Genomic DNA, 22,362 nt, shown 5'->3' with positions numbered 1-22,362 from the left:
ACTCTTATTGCTAGTGCTACTGCTTCTCCTGTGACCCTTGTAGAAACCATATATACAGAAAAACGTGTTAATACTTTAGTTTGAAATGTTTCTGTTTTACCCTTGATATTCAGGTGGGAGTAGATAAAATGATTGTGATATGTTTTATGATTTGGAAACAGCAATGATGTATGTTGATAATCACATAGACCTGCTAAAGACCCAGTTAAAAATGATGTGTCATGCTAATTGTCAGTACATCTGTGTTATCCCTCTTGAATATGATGGAAATATGACTTGTACCAATATCCAGTGACATATTTGAAGAACCTTGCCCTCTGATCATTTAAGCTTAGGCATTATGCAGCTTCCGGGTCAGATATCTGGTATTGGTCACTCCACCATGCAGGCTTAGCTGTATCACTTCTCCATTACCTATAGGGATTCACCTGGGGAAATAGCACTCTTTTTGTTATTTCGTAGGCATTTTCCTGTTTATTGTTTTGGTATTTCTTTACTCTTCCATTCTTCCTGAGATGTATGATCTGCTGATTTTCCAGGTTCAGGCTGATAGACACTTGCTCAATTTACAAAATGAAAAAGGGGGAAGTGGTGCAGACCCTGAGGTGCCAGGAGCTGGCAAGGGGTGAGCAAAAGCTCCACAACCATGGACTCCAATCTTCAGGGCTATAAGTACTTGCCCTTGTCATAGGAGGGAGTGTTCCTTTTAGCTTCTGGGCCTAGGGGCTTACCTCTAGGTGTTTGTTGGACTAAGGTTGAACTAGAATGAGGAAAGATGCATATGGTCTGCACTTGTTGACTCAGTGAGTACTAGAACAATGTGATGCAAGCACTGGACCGATCTAGAAAGTGTCTACAGCTAAGGTTATTGCTGAAATTAAGAGAGATTCATCATTGGCCTTCTCTCAGTCTGTTCCATTATCATCCCATTGCCCTTCCAGAGCACTGTTGGTGTTGTGGCTGTCCTGAAACAGTGGTAGAGTGCTTACCTAACATGTATGAAGCTCTGGTTCAAGTCCTCAGTACCACATACATAGAAAAAGCCGAATGTGGAATTGTGGCTCCAGTACTAGGGTGCTAGTTTGGAGCAAAAATTTAGGGACAGTGTCCAGGCACTGAGTTCAAGCCCCAAGGCTGGGACATAAAAGAAAAGAAATGCAAGCTGGGTGCTGGTACCTCATGTCTTTAATCCTAGCTATTCAAAAGGCTGAAACCTGAGGATCGCAGTCCAAAGTCAGCCTGGGCAGCATTGTCTGTGAGACACTTATCTCCAATAAAAACCAGAAAACCAGAACTGGTGCTTTAGCTCACATTGTAGAGCACTTGGCTTGAGCTGAACAGCTAAGGGATGTTTCCTAGGCTCACAGTTCAAGTGGCATAACCAAAAACAAAACCAAACCAAACAAAAGGATAAAAGAATAAAGAAATTCATCATAAATGTAGGCTTGAACAATGAAAACTATATTTCAGGGATGGAAAGACGGTTCAGTGGTAGAGTGCTTGCCTTGCATGCATGAGGTCCTGGGTTCGATTCTTCAGCACCACATAAGCAGAATAAGCCAGAAGTGGCACTGTGGCTTAAGTGGTAGAGCACTAGCCTTCAGCTGAAGAGCCGAGGAACAGTACCTAGTCCCAGAGTTCAGGCCCCATGACCAACAAAAGAAAAGAAAAGAAAAGAAAACTACATTTCACAGATACTGTTGGAAGCACCCCAGTTTTATCACTTTGTCTCTCAGGAATTTAGTTTTAGGGAGGATTATTTTTTGTGGTTGTGGGGCTTGAACTCTGGGCCTGAGCACTTGTCTCTCAGCTCTTCAGCTCAAGGCGAGCGCTCTACCATTTGAGCCACAGTGCCACTTCCCAGGAATTTATTTTTAAAGATGAAATTATTTTTTCTTTATATTGTTAGAGGTGCTTTTAAGTTGAAGTCTATACATTCAAATATGCTCTTTGATTCCCATTTTCATGAGGAATAGTTCAGCTCCACAATAGAGACATGGAGAACCCATACACTGAAGAACTAAAATCAAACATGAAAGTTTCCAATCCAGTCTTTCCCATTTATTTTTTATGGAAGGGATTTCAAAATATCACAATAAACACCTAAGAGACAAGTGTAGGTTTTCTGATAAGAGAGAGGGAGACTGTTGTAGACCCTGGGGTGCCTGCCAGGAGCAGGCAAAATGGGAGCAAAAGCTTCAGAGCCATTAACTCCCACCCTCAGGACTTCAAGTCCTTGCCCTTTCTTGGTTTGAGGAAGTGTGTGTTCTAGCTTTTGGCCTGGGGCTTTAACTGTCTGGAGGCTTGGGTGGAAAAGATGTATTGAAATAAAATGAGGAAAGATGTGTGCTGTTTGCACTTTTGGGCACAGTGGGTCTAGACCAATATTACGCAAGCATTTGAGAAATATAGCAGAACTGTGTCATCAGCCATCTCTCTGTCTCCTTAATTATCATCCCATTGGCTCTCAGAGCCTTGCTTGTGCTCTGATGGCATTGGGGCAGGAGACAAAGATTTACTGCATACTTTAATGGTTAAGGTCTGAGAAGACAAGTCTGAGGTCCCCTAGATATGTAGCCTAAAGCTACTGAGAGGAACTGTTAGGATCAGAGAAGAGGTAAGAATTCTAAAGAGATTTTCACATGCAAAATGAAAAGACAAAAGCAGACTGGTTTGCAAGTGATTAAGCTTCACATCAACCTAGCCTAGCCTAAACTTTACTCTTCTATCTCTCCTCCATTCATCCCTGACCCCCCTAACAACTATCTCTTTGAAGGGAAATGGAGGTGATGTGCCATATTCATAAGAATCTCTGTGTGGGAACTTTTCACTAGTTACCTGAAGAAATTATTAAAGGAAATGCAAATAGAGCATAGCAAATGGTCACAGACAATGCCTGAACTGTGAGGTCAAGCCACAGGACCAACAACAAAACAAAACATAAAATCCTTAAATGAAATGCAAAATTCAGCAAAAAAATAAAAACTCATTTGATTTAATAGATAGAATTGGGGAGTTTCTGGAAAATTAATTGTTAGATTTTGTGAAATCCAAATCACCAGTAGTATTATGCTGCATATTTACCTAACAAGCTCACTATTTTATGCCAGTGTATACATTTCAGCAATGGGAAATGACCCAGGTATAAGTTTAGTGGCGGTGAATACCTTTGTAAAGTAAGACAAAAGAGAGATAAAATTTACATTCAGCAGAAGGCAGGCATTGAATAAACTGAAAGGTATAAGCAAAGCCATCTCATCACCTCAAGTTCATTATTAGAACTAAGAATTAAAAAGCCTATACATCCAATTCTCTCCATATAAATCCGTTTTCTGGGTGGTCTTATGTATTTCAAGAGGAAACAGTGGTTTTCAAGAAGAAACTGAGCTTAACTCCCACAGCAGGGAGAGAAAAGTCCCAATGCACACATACCCAGGTATGTAGCATGGTGGCACCGAGCATTGTAGGAATTATAGTCTCCATGGAGGATATTTTCTTTGAAAGTCCTGGTTTGTTTTTGTTTTCCGGAGGGTGGAGGTGGGGCAGAAGATGCTTTTGCGCATGCGTCTCCCCACCCACCATAGGCCTTTTAAGTCTGCCTCTTCATGATTCTTTTTTTTGCCTTGTCGCTGGAAGTGCCCTGAAGTATAGTTTGGCCTTAGGAGCCAGGAGTCCGGCGCCCAGCTCTGTGCAGTGGAGCTTGGGAGCTGTAACTTGAGGGAATCTCAGGCTTTGGAGCTGATGTCAGGTAGGAACTGTGCAATTGCTGCCGTAGTCTCCCCTCCATGGGTTTCTGTTTCTTTTTCTGTTTCTGTTTGTTTGGTGGGGCGTGAACTCTGGGCCTGCAAGCAGCATTCCTGAGCTCCTCAGCTCAGAGGGAGAGCTTTACACTTGAGCCAAAGCGCCTACTTCCCTCTCCATGCTTTTCTCCAGTCTGGGGTTGATAATTTGCTTGAGGTTCAGGAGTTTGTGCTGCCATTAGCCTCTGGGTCTTCAGATGCAAGAGCCTGATTCCCAAATGTCTCAGAGCAAGCTGGGTGATTGTCCAGACTAGGAGAGCCCAAGAGCTGTGCATTTGTACTCCAAGACCAAGGGATTCTTCTATTAACTCATGTGACTTTATTTGCTTTGCCCAGGTGTAAGAGGAGTACAGGAAGAATTCTAGTGAAATTGTGAGGTGTGTGCCTGCCTGAGTCCTCTTACACTGCAGTTGTATTTGGGGCTTCTGTATTGTTTCTCTTAGAAATGTTTTAATCTATTTGGCTTGAGTTTTTATTTTCCCGGCTTGAGTTCCCAAGCGTTTGTACACAATCCTGTTTCTAGAGACAGTTGTACATGGGATATTGGAGTAGTGAGTACTGGGCCTGTATTTTTAGGAATGAAGCCTAGCAATGTTTGAAGCAGAGCACCCTATGAAAAGGAATCTCCATCCTAAATGAACAGACCTTGTGAATTCTGGGAAGCCATATAGCGCAGAAGCAGTAAAGCACAGGAAGGGGAAGATGTTGCTAGCTTCTCTTGCCTTATACAAAAATTGTTGCCACTTCCCTGAGTACCAGATTCACCTGGTACTCTTTCCTACACCACTCTCAATCACTTTTTGCTGTTGAAACATTTAAACTAATTTCTTGGAGTTGTGATGTGATGGATTGAGGAATAAACCAGAGCGTAGTTATCACAGGGTACGTGAGGCAGTGGTTTGGGATGGTTGGGCAAGGATTTTGACTGAAAGTATTTATTTATGTACAAATCCCTAATCTTCTCGCTAATTTATGCAGCCTGTTTCCACTAAGACTTCTAGTATGTAATCATTGAAACTTCTCTTAAATATGCCGTCTGTGGATTTGCTAATGCTAGCTCTAATCAGTTGGTTGTGCCTGGTAGTTCAGGTTGGTCAGGGACCTTTGGTCTTATAAGAAAAATCCCAGAAGAAACCTTGGGGTAATATGTCTTCTCAAGGTTGTATGCTTTGTAGATGTTGCCTATCATCAGTTGTGTCACTCCTATATTGTGTATTTTATGCTGTACATTTTTTTAGCCCTGTATCTCCAGTAGGAGGGCCAAGGTTCTTCCCATGACTGTTTAGGAAAGTGACCAGTAGGAACTTCTCAAACCAGGGTTTACATCATCTTTACTCATGTTCCTGTGGCCAAAGCATGCTAAATGTCAAATTACAAGTCATTGCATAGGTGTGCAATGGGTACAGTGAAATTTGCCATTTGACAATCATTATTGAAATAAGATCACACCAGAAATATGTTCTGTATATATTTTCCTTTATAACATTTGACAAAAACTACTGAGTTACATCAGACATGCATTCCATGGAGTTTAAATATGTACATCAATGAGGTAGCACATAAATTCCAATGGATTCCTAGGATACCTTTGTATTAAAAGAAAGCAATTCATACATCCTGAAGTACATTCAGTAATAACTACTTTTAGTGCAAATGTGATATGTTTTTGCTTTCAATTATTCATTTTTGGGGGGAACTTTCATTTTTACAAATTTAGTGAGTATATAAACATGGAAATTAGTTGCTTTAATGATATCTATGTATCAGGAAATGGGCTGGATTTGTGTTTATAGGAGAAATTAATGTTCTTGAGACATTAAAGATTCTTCACTTATTAGAAAGCTTTATGCTTTTCCAGACCATGTATCATGTTTGCAAGAGGAAATTCTGGGGCAAAATACAGATTCTTTTGTGAATATGTCATTTGCCTTATATCTCAGCCATCCTTCCAGAATCTTCTGTTCATTGTCAGCAGCAAGAAAGAATGAAAGGATCTCTGGTGAGTTTTTTTTTCAGTTTTTATTTCTCATTTGTTTTCCATTCCATTATATAAACCTAAAGATGTTCAAGAATTAAAAAACAAGGGGGTGGGAAGGTGGCTCAGTGGTAGAGCGCTTGCCTTGCATGCATGAGAACCTGGGTTCCATTCCTCAGCACCACATAAGGAAAAAGAAAAAAGCCGGAAGTTGTGGCTCAAGTGGTAGATTGCTAGCCTTGAGCTGAAGAGCTGGGGGACAGCGCCCAGGCCCAGAGTTGAGGCCCTTCGACTGGACCCCCCACCCAAAAAAAAAAAAATTGAAAACAATACCAGCCACACAGATTCAGCCTCAGGAACATATTCTTAAATCAGATAAAGATGGCTTGTAGATTTAGCAGATTAAATGGTTATATTCTTTCTAAGTTGAATGCATATTTGTTTCAGAATGTCTATGTTTTGTGTTGTCATAAAGTTGATTCACACTTGTTATGTGATGTAATGACACCAAGGAGGTTATATCTCATGAAAGGTGAAGGATAGATTGCAACCAGATCACATCCTCATGAGTAACATTAAACTAATTCAATGACATTTTCCTGGAATTGCTGAAATAGTCTGGTCACACAGAACTTCATGTGTTCTTAAGGAATGATTAACCTATATGTCCTTAAATTAATCTCCATATCTACTTTTTGAGCTACTTCATGGTCTTGGTCTTACTTGAAACTATATTTGTTGCTAAACTTTATGGTCGTCCTACAAAACCCTGTTTTCTAAAGTATCCTCACAAGATTCCTTTCCTCTATATTCTCCCTCCATTCTTGATTTTCTACTCACTAGTGTTGGTTATTTTTCTCTTCCTCACTCTTTGTATCTATCTTTGAATCATTTTTTTTTTTACTTTTTGCATTCCATCTTTCCTCCATATATGTCTCAGTTGTTTCTTTTCTTCAAATGATCTATCTGGGAGCTAGTTTTTCTTAGTAATCAGTTTTACTTTGCTGACATGGCTCTTATGATTAGCATTTTTCTTACTCATTGTTTAGGAAAATTGTTTCCTAGAGAGTTCTACAGGATTCCAGAACCAAAGACAATTAGAGAAACACAAAAACATAAACAGATAGACTTAGGGGAAATTAGGGTTTTGAAGGCTCTCTGGCACTTGGTCCCTGGGTGCCAGCAAGCAAGAATATTTCCTTGAGTGCACATAGGGAAGATTACTATTGATAACATGTAAAAATGAAGTATCTATATTAATATTACAATCAGAGCCACAACCGGTTGTGGGGGAAACATATTTCCTTTTTCTCCTGAGACAGAGACTGGTACCCAGAGAAAATGCAGACATGACGTTCACCTTACCTAGCCCTCAAGGTCAACAGCACCTCAGTTTCAGCTGCTATCTTTCCAAAACTAAGGAAAAGGCCTGCACTCCAGTTTCTGAACCCTCTCCAGAATTCTCTTTTAAGCCTTCTGCAGCCAGCTCTCAGTGCTCTCAGTACTGTGAGGCTGGAATTCCAACCTCTCCATCCTTTTCCCCCTCAGCTCAACTTCAGAGTTCCATACAGAAAAGTAATTCCTTCCCCCAATTGATACTCTACAAGAAAATCTGATTTCTCCTGCTTCTGTTATCTTTGGTCTAACTTCATTTGATGTGGTATTCAGTTTTGTTTTTCCTTTCCACTATTTTTGAATATTTTAATTTACTGCCAGTTTAAGATTTGAAGTACTTTTGATAAAAAAAAAAATAATACTGTGATGAGGTCTTCTCTATTAGAAATATCACTTGTTGCAAAATCTCACAGATGTTTGCTCCAGAATTTATTTTGATCTCTGAGGAATTTCACTATTAACTAACAAAAGTTGAAATATATCCTTAACGATCTACTGTTGAAATGACTCAGGAATATGTGCCACATTTGATCATTTGGTCATATTTATCATTTTTGTCATCTTGAGTGTTCCTTGACCCTGCATAAATTTGCCTCCACCTTCCACGAAGGCCTATTAAAATGAAAATCTTGTCAAGGAACATTTTATTCCCCTCCTACCTATATTTTGTATTGTAGAATGTAGGCAAACTTTACAAAACTTCATGGTAGCAGTTCTTTTTTATGTAGGAAGGAAATATCAGGGTATCTATGACCACATTTCAATATTTAGTATTTAAACCAAACATGGTTAACCTAGGATATTTTTTCTTTTTTTTGGGGGGGGGGGATCCAGTCGTGGGGTCTGAACTCTGGGCCTGGGAGCTGTCCCTCAGCTCTTCAGCTCAAGGCTAGCACTCTACCACTTGAGTCACAGCGCCACTTCAGGCTTTTTCTTTTTTCTTATGTGGTGCTGAGGAATCAAACCCAGGGCCTCAGGCATTCAAGGCAAGCGCTCTACCACTGAGCCCAACCTAGGATATTTTTATATGGGAACTAAATCAAATCTTATAAGGGCCCAAAAAATCATTAGCTTCTTTCTGCAGTACTGCTACTGTTTTTTAACATTCATGTGGACAGTGCTTTTCATAGATCTGGTCATGTTCTATGTTCTGTATTCCATGTGATATTCTGAATATGTTCTGTTTGCTTATTATAGTACTTGTTAATAGAAGATCTAAATAGAATGTATGGTCATGTAGTACATGTAAATGCAGGAAAAATATTTGTGTAATTCATTGTTACCCTGATATGTACTAAAATTTTATCAAAAAATGATAATATAATTTTTAAGATACCACCTTAGGCTTATTGTTGTCATGACAGATTATTGTCTCCTTAGAATTTTTTTTTTTTTGGCGGGGGGTCTGGTCCTGGGGCTGAACTCTGGGCCTGGGCGCTGTCCCTCAACTCTTCAGCTCAAGGCTATTGCTCTACCACCTGTGCCATAGCACCACTTCTGGCTCTTTTCTTTTTGCTTATGTGGTGCTGAGGAGTAGAACCCAGGGCCTCATGCATGCAAGGGAAGTGCTCTACCACTGAGCACCTTCCCAGCTGTCCGTAGAATTTTTACCTTGTCTCTATTGCTAGCAGCAGAAATGTGTTTGCATGCATTAAGGAAACTGTAATTTTTTATTGGTCTTGGGCTTCAATTCTGGGCCTGGCTGTTGTCAATCAGCTCTTCGGGTCAAGGTCAGTGCTCTACCCATTGAGTTACAGTGCTAATTTCAGTTTTCTGGTGGTTTATTGGAGATAAGTGTCTCATGGACTTTCCTGCCTGCACTGGCCTTGAACCATGAACCTCAGAACTTAGCCTCCTGAGTAGCATGGATTACACGCATAAGCCACCAGCACCCTACAAATCTGTGTATTTTAATGACCAGGTTTATATATTGTCAAATATTTCTAATTTGCTATTTAATTCTCCCAGTGAATAGATAACACAGCAAGCTGCAAACATTTTATGTAAGACAAAAGCATACCTGCAGCATAATGAAATTCCAGATTGGAGTTCTCATAACCCAGGTCTGATTTCTTGATGGACATGTGCCATTACAGAATTTATCATTTGATGATGTGGCTGTGTACTTCACCTGGAAGGAGTGGCAGGATCTGGATCCTGGTCAGAGGACCCTTCATAGAGATGTGATGCTGGAGACCTATAGCAACCTCATGTCCTTGGGTGAGCAAAGGTCATTTTTACTTGGAAGATCAAGTGTTTTTATTTTATTAGACATTAGACTGTTTAGGTTATTTAGAGATAAGATTCCAGTCCATGGGAAGTTTCATTTCTTTCTAAGGGAAACTTCAACTTGATTATATGTAACTCAAGAGCTAATTTTATTCTCACTATTTAAGAAAGCAAATCAGTAGTTGGAAAAAAATCCTAAACTGTGTTCCACTAATACGAGACTGACTTCCCAGACTTGGAATGATTATTGAGGTGGATCTGCAGTCTAGATAGAATATACATTACTACTGATTATGATGTGGAAATCAGTAGTTGAAAGTGTGTATTTGTACGCCAAACCCGATATAGAGTTTAGTGCTTCAAGCTTTGAATTCTAGATACTCTGGAGGCTGAAATCTGAAGATTTTGGTTTGAAGCCAGCAACTGTAGAAAAATGACCATGAGACTCTTATCTTCAATTAACCATTCAAAAACTAGAAATGTAGCTAAGATTCAAACTAGTACAATGCTATCTTTGAGCAAAAGAGCTGAGTTCAAGCCACACAATTGGCACAATAAACCAAAGTTGGGGAAACTCCACAATTGGGCTGTTAAGAATTGAGAAACCATGGGCTGGGAAGGTGGCTCAGTGGTAGAGCGCTTGCCTTGCATGCTTGAGGCCCTGTGCTTTGATTCCTCAGTACCACATAAGCAGAAAAAAAAGCTGGAAGTGATGCTGTGGCTCAAGTGGTAGAATGACACCAAGACAGGAATTCTGAACAAGCTGCCAATTTTTATTTTTCACACAAGGGTATTTATATGCTTGGAATAAGTAAGCTTTTTCCTTGGCCGATGCAGCTTCAGGGTGTTTGCTTAGGGCAAGGTGAAAAGGTGGTTGTTAGTAGCTGCAGGGTGTTTACTTAGGGCGGGGTGAAAAGGTGGGATCTGTAAACTCAGCCTCAAGAGATTCCAGTGAGATAGTTAAGCCTATTATGTTGAGAGACTTAACTTTTGACTCCCAACACACCCCCCCCCCCACAAAAAAAAACAATTGAGAAATAAGATTTAGTAGCAACCTTGGAAACAGGATGTCTGCGACCTTACATTAATGATGACCCAGCAAGAGCAATAGTTCTCCACTATTTCTTAATCACAGGGCTCTCTGTTCCTAAGCCTAAACTGATTGTCAAGCTGGAGCAAGGTGCAGAACCATGGATAAGAGAAGGCTCAGAAGAGAATTTCACAGGTGAGTTAAAGCATCTTGAATGGTAATGATGGGTCCAGAGCCCAGTTGGTCTGTTTAACTTGAGCTGTACAGAGCAATAGTATTCCTAGTGCTGCTGAGTCATGTATGGCAGAGAAGTAAGTGATCCTTTGTCTCAAGGAATTGTCAATCCAGAATTCACGTGGAGACAAACTGAATTTGGTATGCCAGTGTAGTTAATGTTAGCAATTCTCTTGTCTTTAGAGAAGTCATTCTTGAAGAAAGAAACACAATGAGAAATGTAGAAAAGGTGATCTCATTTTCCTTTAAACTAGTATGATGCAGGTGGGAGGAAAATAGGAGTATGCTAGGGCTGCTATCCTCTGATCAGGACAATTTCTTGTCAGTGGTGCTGGGCATAGAGTGAGATTCAGAATTGAAGCATTAAGAGTACATACATGAATAATTTGAGTAAATATTTCTTGGATAAAAATAGAAAAATCTGAAAAACAGAAAACATTGTTTTCTATTGTAAAATGGCAGTACTACTTTCTTAATTACTACATTGTGTAGAAAAGTATATATTCTGCATAAAACAATGCTTTATTATTTGAAAATCTTGTAACAGAATGTGAGGAAATATCTTTACATTAAGGAATTTATGGATCTCATTTATGTTTTTGTCTATTTTTCTATTATTCATTTAACATGTCCAAGAAATGGAGGATGTGATTAGCACCTGTCAGGAAAATCACAATGAATATCTATCTGAAGTAACAATCATGAATAGTAACCCAGTGGAGGAAAAAAGTGAGACTTAAAAGAAGTTTTAATTTAAGCTCAAAACAGAAGTCAGAACTGATTAAGAATAATGGGAATTCCTTAGGGATGAGGATAGAAAAGCTCACTGGGAGTCAGAACATGGATGCTTTCAGTGAACCTGGTAAGATATGTGCTGCATATAGACCTCATGTGTCTTCTGTAGTTGAAGAATATAAACAGTGTGGAAGGTCTTTCACCGAGAAGACACACCTTATTCTCCCTCAGAGAACACAAACAGGAGAGAATCCTTATGAATATAAAATGTGTGAAAAGATTTTCACCTGTAAGGCATATCTTACTGTCCACCAGGATTACAGGCATGAGCCACCAGCGCCCGGCAGAAATATATTCTATATACATTTTTCTATCTAACTTTGGGTGAAAATTACTGAGTTACATCATACATGCTTTCCATGGTGTTTAAATATGTAAATGAATGAGGTAGAACACAAAATACAATGGATGCCTAGCATACTTTTGCATTAAAAAAGCAGTTCATGGGCTGGAAAGTTGGCTTAGTGATAGAGTGCTTGCCTTGCATGCATGAGGCCCTGGGCTCGATTCCTCAGCACCACATAATCAGAAAAGGCTGGAAGTGGTGCTGTGGCTCAAGTGGTAGAGCACTAGCCTTGAGCTGAAGAGCTGAGGGACAGCACCCAGGCCCAGAGTTCAGGAACCAGGACTGTCAAAAAAAAAAAAAAAAAGGAAAAAAAAGCAGTTCATACATCCTGAAGTATATTCAGTAATAAGGAATGACTTTTAGTGGAAATATATGTTTTTGCTCTCAATTATTCAATAATTTCAGTGGGAACATTCATTTTTTCCAATTTAGTGTGTACATAAATATATAAATTAGTAGGTTTAATAATATCTATCTATCAGGAAATGGGCTGGATTTGTATTTATTAGACAGTTTAACACTCTGCCTAAGACATTAAAAATTCTTCGCTTATAAGAAGGCTTTACGTTTTCACAATAAAAAATAAATAAAAATTAAAAAAAGAAGGATTTACGGTTTTCCAGTCCATGTATCATGTTTGCCAGAGGAAATTCTGGGCCCAAAATCTCACAGATTCATTTCTGAATGCATCATTTCCCTTAAATCCCAGCCATGCTTCCAGAATCTTCTGCTCATTGTCAGCAGCAAGACAGAATGAATGGATCTCTGGTGAGTTGTTTTATTATTTTTCATTTGTTTTCCATTCCATTATATGAACCTAAAGATGTCCAAGAATTAAAAACAATACCAACCACACAGATTCAGCCTCAGGAGCATATTAATAAATTAGATAAAAAAGGCTTATAAATTAGCAGATAAAGATTGCTTCTAGGATTAGCACATTAAATGGTGATATTGTTTCTAAGTTGAATTCAGATTGGCTTCAGAATGTCTAGGTTTCAACTTGTCATAAAATGTAGTCATACCTGTTATTTGATGTAATGACACCAAACAGGTTAGTTCTCATGGAAGGTGAAGGATAGATTGCCACCAGATCACTTCCTCATGAGTAACATTAAACTATCTCAATGAAATTTTCTTGGAATTGCTGAAATAGTGTGGTGATGCACACCTTCGTGTGTTCTTAAGGAATGATTAACCTATATGTACTTAAATTACTTTCCATATATAGTTCTTGGACCACTTCATGGTCTTGGTCTTACTTGAAACTTCACCTGTATTTGTTGCTAAGCTGTATGGTCTTTCTACAAATTCCTGTTTGTTTTCTAAAGTATTCTCACGAGATTTCTTTCCTCTATTTTCTCTCTATATTTTTGATTTTCTACTCACTAGTGTTGGTTATTTTTCTCTTTCTCTCACTTTGTATCTATCTTTCTATCATTTTTTTCTTTTCTCATTCCCTCTTTCCTCCATATGTGTCTCAGTTGTTTCTTTTCTTGAAATGATCTATCTGGAACAAGATTTTCTTAGTGATCAGCTTTAAGTTGCTGACATGGCTCTTAGGATTGACATTTTTTTTTACCTGTAGTATAGGAAAATTATTGCCTAGAGAGTTCTACAGGATTCCAGAAACAAAGAAAATTAGAGAAACACAAAAACACAAACAGATAGACGTACAGGAAACCAGGGTTCCAAAGGCTCTCTGGCACTTTGTCCCTATGCGCCAGAAAGCTAGCATAGTTCCTTGAGTGCACATTGGGAAGATTACCATTGATAACATGCAAAAATGAAGTATCTATATTAATAGTACAATCAGAGCCACAATTAAATCTTATAAGGGCCCAATCAATCATTAGTTATTTTCTGGAGTACTGTTACTGTTTTTTGAACATTCATGTGGACACTGCTTTTCATAGATCTAGCAATGCTCTATGTTCTGTATTCCATGTGATATTCTGAATGTGTGGTGCTTGCTTTTGAGAGTACTTATTAATAGAAGGTCTAAATAGGATTTATAGTGAAGCAGTATGTGTAAATGAGGAAAAATATTGGTTTAATTCATTTTTACCATGGTATGTACTGAAATTTTATCAGATATGATAATATAATTTTTCAGACACCTCCTTAGACTTAATGTTATCATGCCAGATTATTGTTTCCTTAGAGTTTTTATCTTGTCTCTACTGCTAGCAGCAGAAATGTGATTGCATGCATTATGGAAACTGTAATTTTTTATTTCTCTTGGGGCTTGAATTCTGGGTCTGTTTATTTTCCCTCAGCTCTTCAGGTCAAGGTGAGTGCTACCACTTGAGTGACAGTGCTACTTTCATTTTCTGGTGGTTTATTGGAGATAAGTGTCTCATGGACTTTCCTGCCTGGGCTGGTCTTGAACCTTGATCCTCAGACCTCAGCCTCCTGAATAGCTAGGATTACAGGTATAAGCCACCAGCGCCCTGCAAATCTGTGTATTTCAATGACCAGGTTTATGTATTGTCAAATATTTCTAGTTTGGTATTTAATTCTCCCAGTGAATAGATAACAAAGCTAGCTGCAAACATTTTAAGTAAGACAGAAGCATACCTGCAGCATAATGAAATTCCAGGTTGGAATTCTCATAAGCCAGGTCTAATTTCTTGATGGAAATGTGCCATTACAGAATTTATCATTTGATGATGTGGCTGTGAACTTCACCTGGAGGGAGTGGCAGGATCTGGATCCTGGTCAGAGGACCCTTCATAGAGATGTAATGCTGGAGACTTATAGCAACCTCATGTCCTTGGGTGAGCAAAGGTTATTTTTACTTGGAAGATCAAGTGCTTTTATTTTAGTAGACATTAGACTATGTTATTTAGGGAGAAGATTCCAGTCCATTCCCAGGTAAAAAACTGCTAGTATAAAAGCCAGTCAAATTTGAGTCTGAGAGCTTGGTGCTGTTTGTCTTTCACACTAGTGCTTGAGCCACAATTCTATTTTGGCTTTTGTTTTGGGGTATATTCTGTATTTCCGTGCCCAGGTTGGTTTCAAGCCTGCCTCTTCTGATCTCACCTCCTAAATGTAGGATTACAGGTGTAAGCCTTTGGACCATTACATTTTCAAAAAAAAAAAAAAAGATTAGGAGTCATAGGAAGTGTCATTTTTTTCTAAGGGAATCTTCAACTTTATTATATCTAACACAAGAGCTAATTTTATTCTCATTTTTTAAGAAGGCAAATCAGTAGTCGGACAAAAGTTCTAAGCTATGATCCACTAATAGGAGACTGACTTGCCAGACTTGGGTAATTATTATAGGTGGATCTGCAGTCTAGAACGTACATTACTACTGACAGTATGCTCTGGAAATCAGTAGGTGAAAGTGTGTATTTGTAAACCAAACCTGATACAGGGGTTAGTGCTTCAAGCTACAAATCCTAGATACTCCGGAGGTGACATCTGAAGGTTTCAATTTGAAATCAGCAGCTGTAAAAAATTGACCATGAGACTCTTATCTCCAATTAACCATTCAAAAACTCGAAATGTAGTGAAGACTCAAACTAGTAGAATGCTAGCTTTTAGCAAAAGAGCTGAGTTCAAGCCACACATTTGGCAAAATAAACCCAAAGCTGGATGCAACTCCACAATGGAGCAGTTAAGAATTGAGAAACCATGGGCTTGGAAGTTGACTCAGTGGTAGAGGAATTGCCTTCCCTGCATGAGGCCCTGTGTTCGATTCTTCAGCAGCACATAAGCAGAAAATAAAAGCCGGAATTGGCATTGTGGCTCATGTGATACAGTGTTAGCCTTGAGCTGAAGATCTGCTGGACAGCGCCCAGGACCAGAGTTCAGGTCCCACAACCAGACTGTCCCCACAAAAACAATTGAGGAACCACATTTAGGAGCAACCTTGTGAACAGGATGTCTGCGACCTTACGTTAATGATGACCCAGCCAAGATAAATCGTTCTGTACTATTTCTTATTCACAGGGCACTGTGTATCTAAACCAGAATTGATTGTGAGGCTGGAACAAGGTTCAGAACCATGGATAAGAGAAGCTTCGGACAAGAATTTCACAGGTGAGTTAAAGCATCTACAATGCTAATGATGGGTCCAGAGCCCAGTTGATCTGTTTATCTTCAGCTGTACAGACGATAGTATTCATAGTGCCCCTGAGTCATGTATGGCAGTGAACTAGGTAATCCTTTGTCTCAAGGAATTGTCAATCCAGAATTCACTGGGGACAAACTGAATTTGGTGTGCCAGTGTAGTTAATATTAGCAACTCTCTTTGTCTGTAGAGAAGTCATTCTTTAAGAGCAAAAGACAATAGGACATGTACAAAAGATCTCATTTTCTTTTAAACTAGTATTGTGCAGGTAGGAGGAAAATAGGAGAATGGTATTGCTGCTATTCTCTCATCAGGACAATAGCTTATGAGTTGTGCTGGGCATAGAGTGACATTCAGAATGGAAGCATTAAGAGTACGTAGATGAATAATTTGAGTAAATATTTCCTAGAAAATAATAGAAAAATCTGAAATACAGAAAAACATTATTTTCCATTTTAAAATGTCAGTACTACATTCATAGTTAGTATATTGCAGAGAAAAGTTTTATTTTCTGCCTAAAACAATGCTTTGATATTTGAAAATCTTGTAACACTTAAAATGTGAGAAGATACCTTTACAGTAAGGAATTTATGGATCTCATTTATGTTTTTGTCTATTTTTCTGTTATGCATTTTAGATGTCCCACAAATGGAAGATGTGATTAACACCTGTCAGGAAAGTCACAATAAATATCTCTCTGAAGTAGCAGTCAGGAATAGTAACCCAGGGGAGGAAAAAGTGAGACTTATAAGAAGTTTTAATTTGAGCTCAAAACAGAAGTCAGAACTGATTAAGAATAATGGGAACTCCTTAGGAATGAGGACAGAAAAGGTCACTGGGAGTTAGAACATGAGTGTTTTCAGTGAAACTGGTAAGATGTATGCTGTATATAGTCCTCATTTCTCTTCTGTAGTTGAAGAATATAAACAATGTAAAAGGTCTTTCACCGAGAAGACACACCCTATTGTCCCTCAGAGAACATACACAGGAGAGAAACCATATGAAAGTAAAATGTGTGGAAAGATTTTCACCAGTAAGGTATATCTTGCTGTCCACCAGAGAAGACACAAAAATTAGAATCTTTTTGAATGTAACATGTGTGAAATGTCTTTTACCTCGAAGTCAAACCTAACTCTCCACCAGAGAATGCACACAAGAAAGAAACCTTATGAATGTAACATTTGTGGAAAATCTTTCACCTGGAAATCAAACCTCACTATCCACCAGAGAACACACACAGAAGAGAAAACTTATGAACGTAACATGTGTGGGAAGTCTTTCGCCAAAAAGGCATGTCTTACTATCCACCAGAGAACACATACTAGAGAGAAACCTTTTGAATGTAACATGAGTGGTAAGTCTATCACCCAGAAATCAAAGCTTACTGTTCACCAGAGAACACACACAAAAGAAAAACCTTTTGAATGTAACATGTGTGTTAAGTCTTTCACCCAGAAGTCAACTCTCACTGTCCATCAGAGAATACACACAGGAAAGAGAACTTATGAATGTAACGTGTGTGTTAAGTCTTTCACCCAGAAGTCACACCTTACTTACCACCAGAGAAGACACACAGGAAAGAAACCTTATGACTGTAACATGTGTGGAAAGTCTTTTATCCGGAAGTCAGAGCTTACTGTCCACCAGAGAAGACACACAGGAAAGAAACCATATGAATGTAACATGTGTGGAAAGTCTTTCACCAAGAAGTCAGACCTTACTGTACACCAGAGAACACACACAGGAGAGAAACCTTATGAATGTAACATGTGTGGAAATTCTTTCACCAAGAAGTCAAACCTTACTGTCCACCAGAGAACACACACAGGAAAGAAACCTTATGAATGTAACGTGTGTGGAAAGTCTTTCACCCAGAAGGCACACCTTACTGTCCACCAGAGAACACACACTGGAAAGAAACCTTATGAATGTAACGTGTGTGGAAAGTCTTTCACCCAGAAGGCACATCTTACTGTCCACCAGACAACACACAGGAAAGAAACCTTATGAATGTAAGGTCTTTTACCTGGAAGTCAAACCTTACTGTCCACCAAAGAACACACACAGGAAAGAAACCTTATGAATGTAACGTGTGTGGAAAGTCTTTCACCCAGAAGCTACACTTTACTGTCCACCAGAGAAAACACATGAGAGAAACCTTATGAATGTAATGTAACATGTGTGGAAAGTCTTTCACCAAGAAGTCAAACCTTACTGTCCAACAGAGAACACACACAGGAAAGAAACCTTATGAATGTAACATGTGTGGAAAGTCTTTCACCAAGAAGTCCTACCTTACTGCCCATCAGAAAATACACAGGAAAGAAACCTTATGAATCTCATATGTGTGGAAAGTATTTCAGCCAACAGCTACAAGTTACTGTCCACCAGAGAGCACACACAGGAGAGAAATTTTATGAATGTAACCTATGTGGAAAGTCTTTCATCCAGAACATACTTCTTTCTGTCCATCAGAAAAAAACCCACCAGAGAGAAATGTATGTAGCAGGCATGGAAATTCTTTCACCTGGAAGGCACAACATCCATCACAGAACACAAGGAGAGAAACCTTATGAATGCAACCAGTGTGGAAAGACCTGGAGGTCACAGCTTAACACACATAAGTTGATTCACACAAATGAAATAACTTAGGATTGTACCAAATGGGAAAGTCTTTGATCTGTAAGAAAATTAAAATTGCAATACAGAACCAATACAGGATAGAGACCTTATGATATAGCAGATGTGGAGTCCTCCAACTACAAGACACAGCTCAGGGTTCATCACAGAACACACGAAACACACACACACGCACACACACACACACACACACACACACACACACACACACACACACACACAGAGGTCAGGTGCGGCTGGTGCCCTATTGGCCACATGGTAGATGGTGGGGTCTGGCATCTTGTCTTCATGCAGGGGGAAGGAAATTCCCCATCCATCACTTGCCTCCCAAATGATGGGTGTGGCTGGATCCCTGGAAGCAGGCATGGACATTTGGCTGATATGTTACTCAATCTGTTAGTTCAGTTTGTGGGACTTGGAATTTCCTGTAGCCCTGCCTCCTGCTTAGGCCCTATTTAGGCTGCACCAGCAGTGGCACCAGATGCCATGCCACATGTCCTTGTGATCATATCCTGTGTCCTGTCTCCTGGCTTGTCTCTGGTCATCCTAGTGTCCCAATTCATCAATCTCTTGGTGCTGATTGGTTTCTTGGTGTAGTTTTTATTCCTTTTTTCCTTTCTGTCCTCTTTCTAAGTGGTCTAAGTGTATTTGTGGACTGCAAGTCTTTGTTACAACAGGCTGCTTGCAGACTGCTAGCTGTGTAATAGACTCCAGTATTCCATCTTCCATAATGTGGCTTCCAACAAATATACTGTCTTCTTTTACAGAAACACAAAGGTTGACCAAACATTACAATTTCTAGAGCCAAGATAGATGCCACTGTATAGTTATGTAATTAAAGATATCTTGGAGGCATTTAGAAAAAATGTCTGTTACATCAGAAAGTGCTTAATTAGTAAACCAAGACCAAGACTCCAGATCCTATATAAGCCAATCATTCTAGATATGTCCAGAGCAGTTTGGTTACATGAAGAGCTCTACTTTCACACTTTCATGAAGGAATGTTTTTGTTCCAATATCAGGTGTTGAACTCAGGAACTGAGTTGAAGCCAGGTGGAGCTGGCTTCAAGATGAGATTCTCTCATCTTGGCCTCTATAAAAGCTAGGAATCAAAGCATGATCTCTGTGGGCTATTCTGAAGAAATCTACCTCTGGGAGCAGGAGGTTTCCTTCAGTGCTTCAGCTCAGGCTTCCTGTGGCTTCAACAATTTCAGTATTTATTTCAATTTTTCAAAAATAAAACTCCTCTTTACAGTATTTTCACAATAAAAAAAGAATCCTTAAATCCTGTCTATGATTCTATTTATAAGATAAGGACAGTGGACTTCACATTGCAAGATTTAGCTAGTTGCTCCCTTGACCCCTTCCCTCACACTATTCACCCTTCTGCTTTTTTGTGTGTGTGGGGAGGGGGAGGTCCAGTCTTGTGGCCTGAACTCTGGGCATGGGTGCTGTCCCTCAGCTCTTCAGCTCAAGGCTAGCACTCTACCACTTGCGCCACAGGGCCACTTCCAGCTTTTTTTTTCTTTTCATTTTTGTGGTGCTGGGGAATTGATCCCAGGACCTCATGCATGCAAGGCAAGTGCTCTAACAGTGAACTAACTTCCCAGCCCAACACTTCTACTTATCTACAGAGGCCTAGTAAAAAAAAAAAAATAGGGGATGTGGCACTGTAGTTCAAGTGGTAGAGCGCTTGCCTTGAGCTGAAGAGCTGAGGGACAGCACCCAGGCCCAGAGTTAAAGCCCCATGACCGACCAAAAAAAAATTAATGTAATTTTGGGCTGGGAAGGTGGCTCAGTGGTAGAGCACTTGCCTTGCATGCCTGAGACCCAGGGTTGGATTCCTCAGCACCACATAAGCAAAAAGAAAAAAGCCGTAAGTGGCGCTGTGGCTCAAGTGGTAGAGCACTAGCCTTGAGCTGAAGAGCTGAGAGACAGCGCCCAGGCCCAGAGTTCAGGCCCCACGACCGGACCCCCCCCCCAAAAAATAGGGGGATTGGGAGGCACTTGTGTGTGCCTTTGGCCTTCCTACTTGTACCACACACACACACACACACACACACACACACACACACACACACACACCATCCATTTGGAAATCACTCATTCTCTCATGTTTACAAACAATGCTTTCTGAGAAGGGATGTTTCACAGACTGGAGTCCTACCTAGGCCTGTGATATAGCTCAAATTATGAACCAACATATTTATTTAAAGTATGCCTGATGATAACATTTTATTAATGTTTTGTATTATTTTTGTTATTTTCATTTGGCCAACACTTTGTTTGAACTCAGAATTTAAGGGACTTAATACTCACTGAATGGGTAAAATACTTTTTCCTCCTTTTATTTTAAGACCAGCAATTAAAAATGAGCAATTAAACTCCCTCATGTGTGGAATCCTAACTACTCAGGAAGCTGAAATTAGATAGTATTAGTAGGCCATCCCATGCAAAATCTTCATGAAAATGGTATCTTAGCCAATAAAAGCATGGCTCTGGTCATATGTGCCTATCTTTTTCTGCTACCCGTGAAAGGTAATTATAAAATTAGTGTGTCGAAAGGCCCAGGCAGAGAAGCAAGACCCTAAGGTGAAAAATCAGTGATACAAAAGGGCATCTGGTATAGAAGGTAAAGGAAGTCTCACAAATTTTTGCCCTGAATTCAACCTGAGGACCAATAATATGATCTGTGTAAACAATACATTCTTCCAAATATTCAGTGGAATAATTTGGATATGGATTACAGAATGATAAGTAAACAGTCCTTTACCAAGTGATTGCAAAAGGACCTGCATCCTGTTATGTGGACACCATGAGTCCTGCTTGGATCAAGTAATTTAGATCTCCTGATCTAACAGGGCACAGGTGCTTCACATCAGAATTCTTAGTTGCCCAAGAGTATGAGGTTTAAAGATCACAATTGAAAGGCAAACTAGGTAAGATTTGCTGTGAGAATGTTATGGCCAATTATCATATTTCCTACAAGTAGTGCTGTAAATCAAGTTGATAGACTGTCAACAATTTTGTCCCTTTGTTACCAAAGCCCAGGGACAGTACCGAGGCCCTGAGTAGAAAGCACTCCAAAGCCAGGGAAGATATTTTGTAAAATGGATTTTTGGCCCTTGTGCAGAAAAGTTACCATTCTTGTATAAGCCTACAGTCCTCCATAGGGTATAGTCATTGTGCTCAATTGAAGTTGATTTTGAAATATCTTATAAGCCAGGGTAATGATAGAGTGTTATGAATAGTTGGCTATCTTTTGTCATGTGAATTCACATGCACATATCTTTATGTTTCTGACTAGTTCATAGGTCCTTGCAGAGGTTCAAGTTACTATGCAGGACAATGAGACCTTCAAAGAAAGAACCCAACATATAAAATGTGGCCAAATATTTCAGTATACTTGAAACAGTATCATAAGAAAAGAAGGAATCAAGTAGTGATGATTTAAGGTCCCAGAATACTAATATATTTGAACGAGAAGACTGTGGTCTTTTGCTGTGTGTACACAGATGTAGGAGAAAAACTCTTTTCAGTCTGAGCTGTTCAGACCTGTTTAAGCATTTTTGTTGTTTTTCACTTTCTGATTGCACTTTATTTCAAGGCCACTCCCAGGGACAAATGACAGGATATTTAGTTTCAGCTCATTCTAAAAGCTATGTCCTCAGAAGAGAAGTGGTCATCCATGATGAGTACATATTCACCCTAGACATAATCACTAAGAATGGGTTAAGTTACACAAGTTTTCAAAATGTCAAGAGTCCTACCACACGGTTCATCCTGTCACTCTTTTCAAAATTAGGCTTTTTAAGAGTTCTGCCTTTGTATGAATAT

At 39.4% G+C, this 22,362-nt stretch overlaps 1 protein-coding gene across 1 annotated transcript in view; it reads left to right on the top strand.

The window, feature by feature from the left end:
• LOC138841624 (zinc finger protein 182-like) overlaps window positions 1-22,362 on the top strand; it is a 58,626-nt gene that overhangs the window by 33,643 nt on the left and 2,621 nt on the right. Inside the window, exons 6-14 of the mRNA XM_070042400.1 lie at window positions 9,267-9,390; window positions 10,535-10,624; window positions 11,469-11,525; window positions 11,568-11,687; window positions 14,084-14,097; window positions 14,461-14,584; window positions 15,765-15,854; window positions 16,799-16,923; window positions 17,008-17,239. Coding sequence (XP_069898501.1) covers window positions 9,267-9,390; window positions 10,535-10,624; window positions 11,469-11,525; window positions 11,568-11,687; window positions 14,084-14,097; window positions 14,461-14,584; window positions 15,765-15,854; window positions 16,799-16,923; window positions 17,008-17,239 — 976 coding nt within the window. The remainder of the gene's footprint in view (window positions 1-9,266; window positions 9,391-10,534; window positions 10,625-11,468; window positions 11,526-11,567; window positions 11,688-14,083; window positions 14,098-14,460; window positions 14,585-15,764; window positions 15,855-16,798; window positions 16,924-17,007; window positions 17,240-22,362) is intronic.

The sequence above is a fragment of the Dipodomys merriami genome, unplaced genomic scaffold (assembly GCF_024711535.1).
Source record: "Dipodomys merriami isolate MVZ:Mamm:240054 unplaced genomic scaffold, mDipMer1.0.p SCAF_323, whole genome shotgun sequence".
NCBI classification, from domain to species: domain Eukaryota; kingdom Metazoa; phylum Chordata; class Mammalia; order Rodentia; family Heteromyidae; genus Dipodomys; species Dipodomys merriami.
Note: the sequence above shows the minus strand (reverse complement) of the source record. Positions and strands in the feature narration are given on the sequence as shown.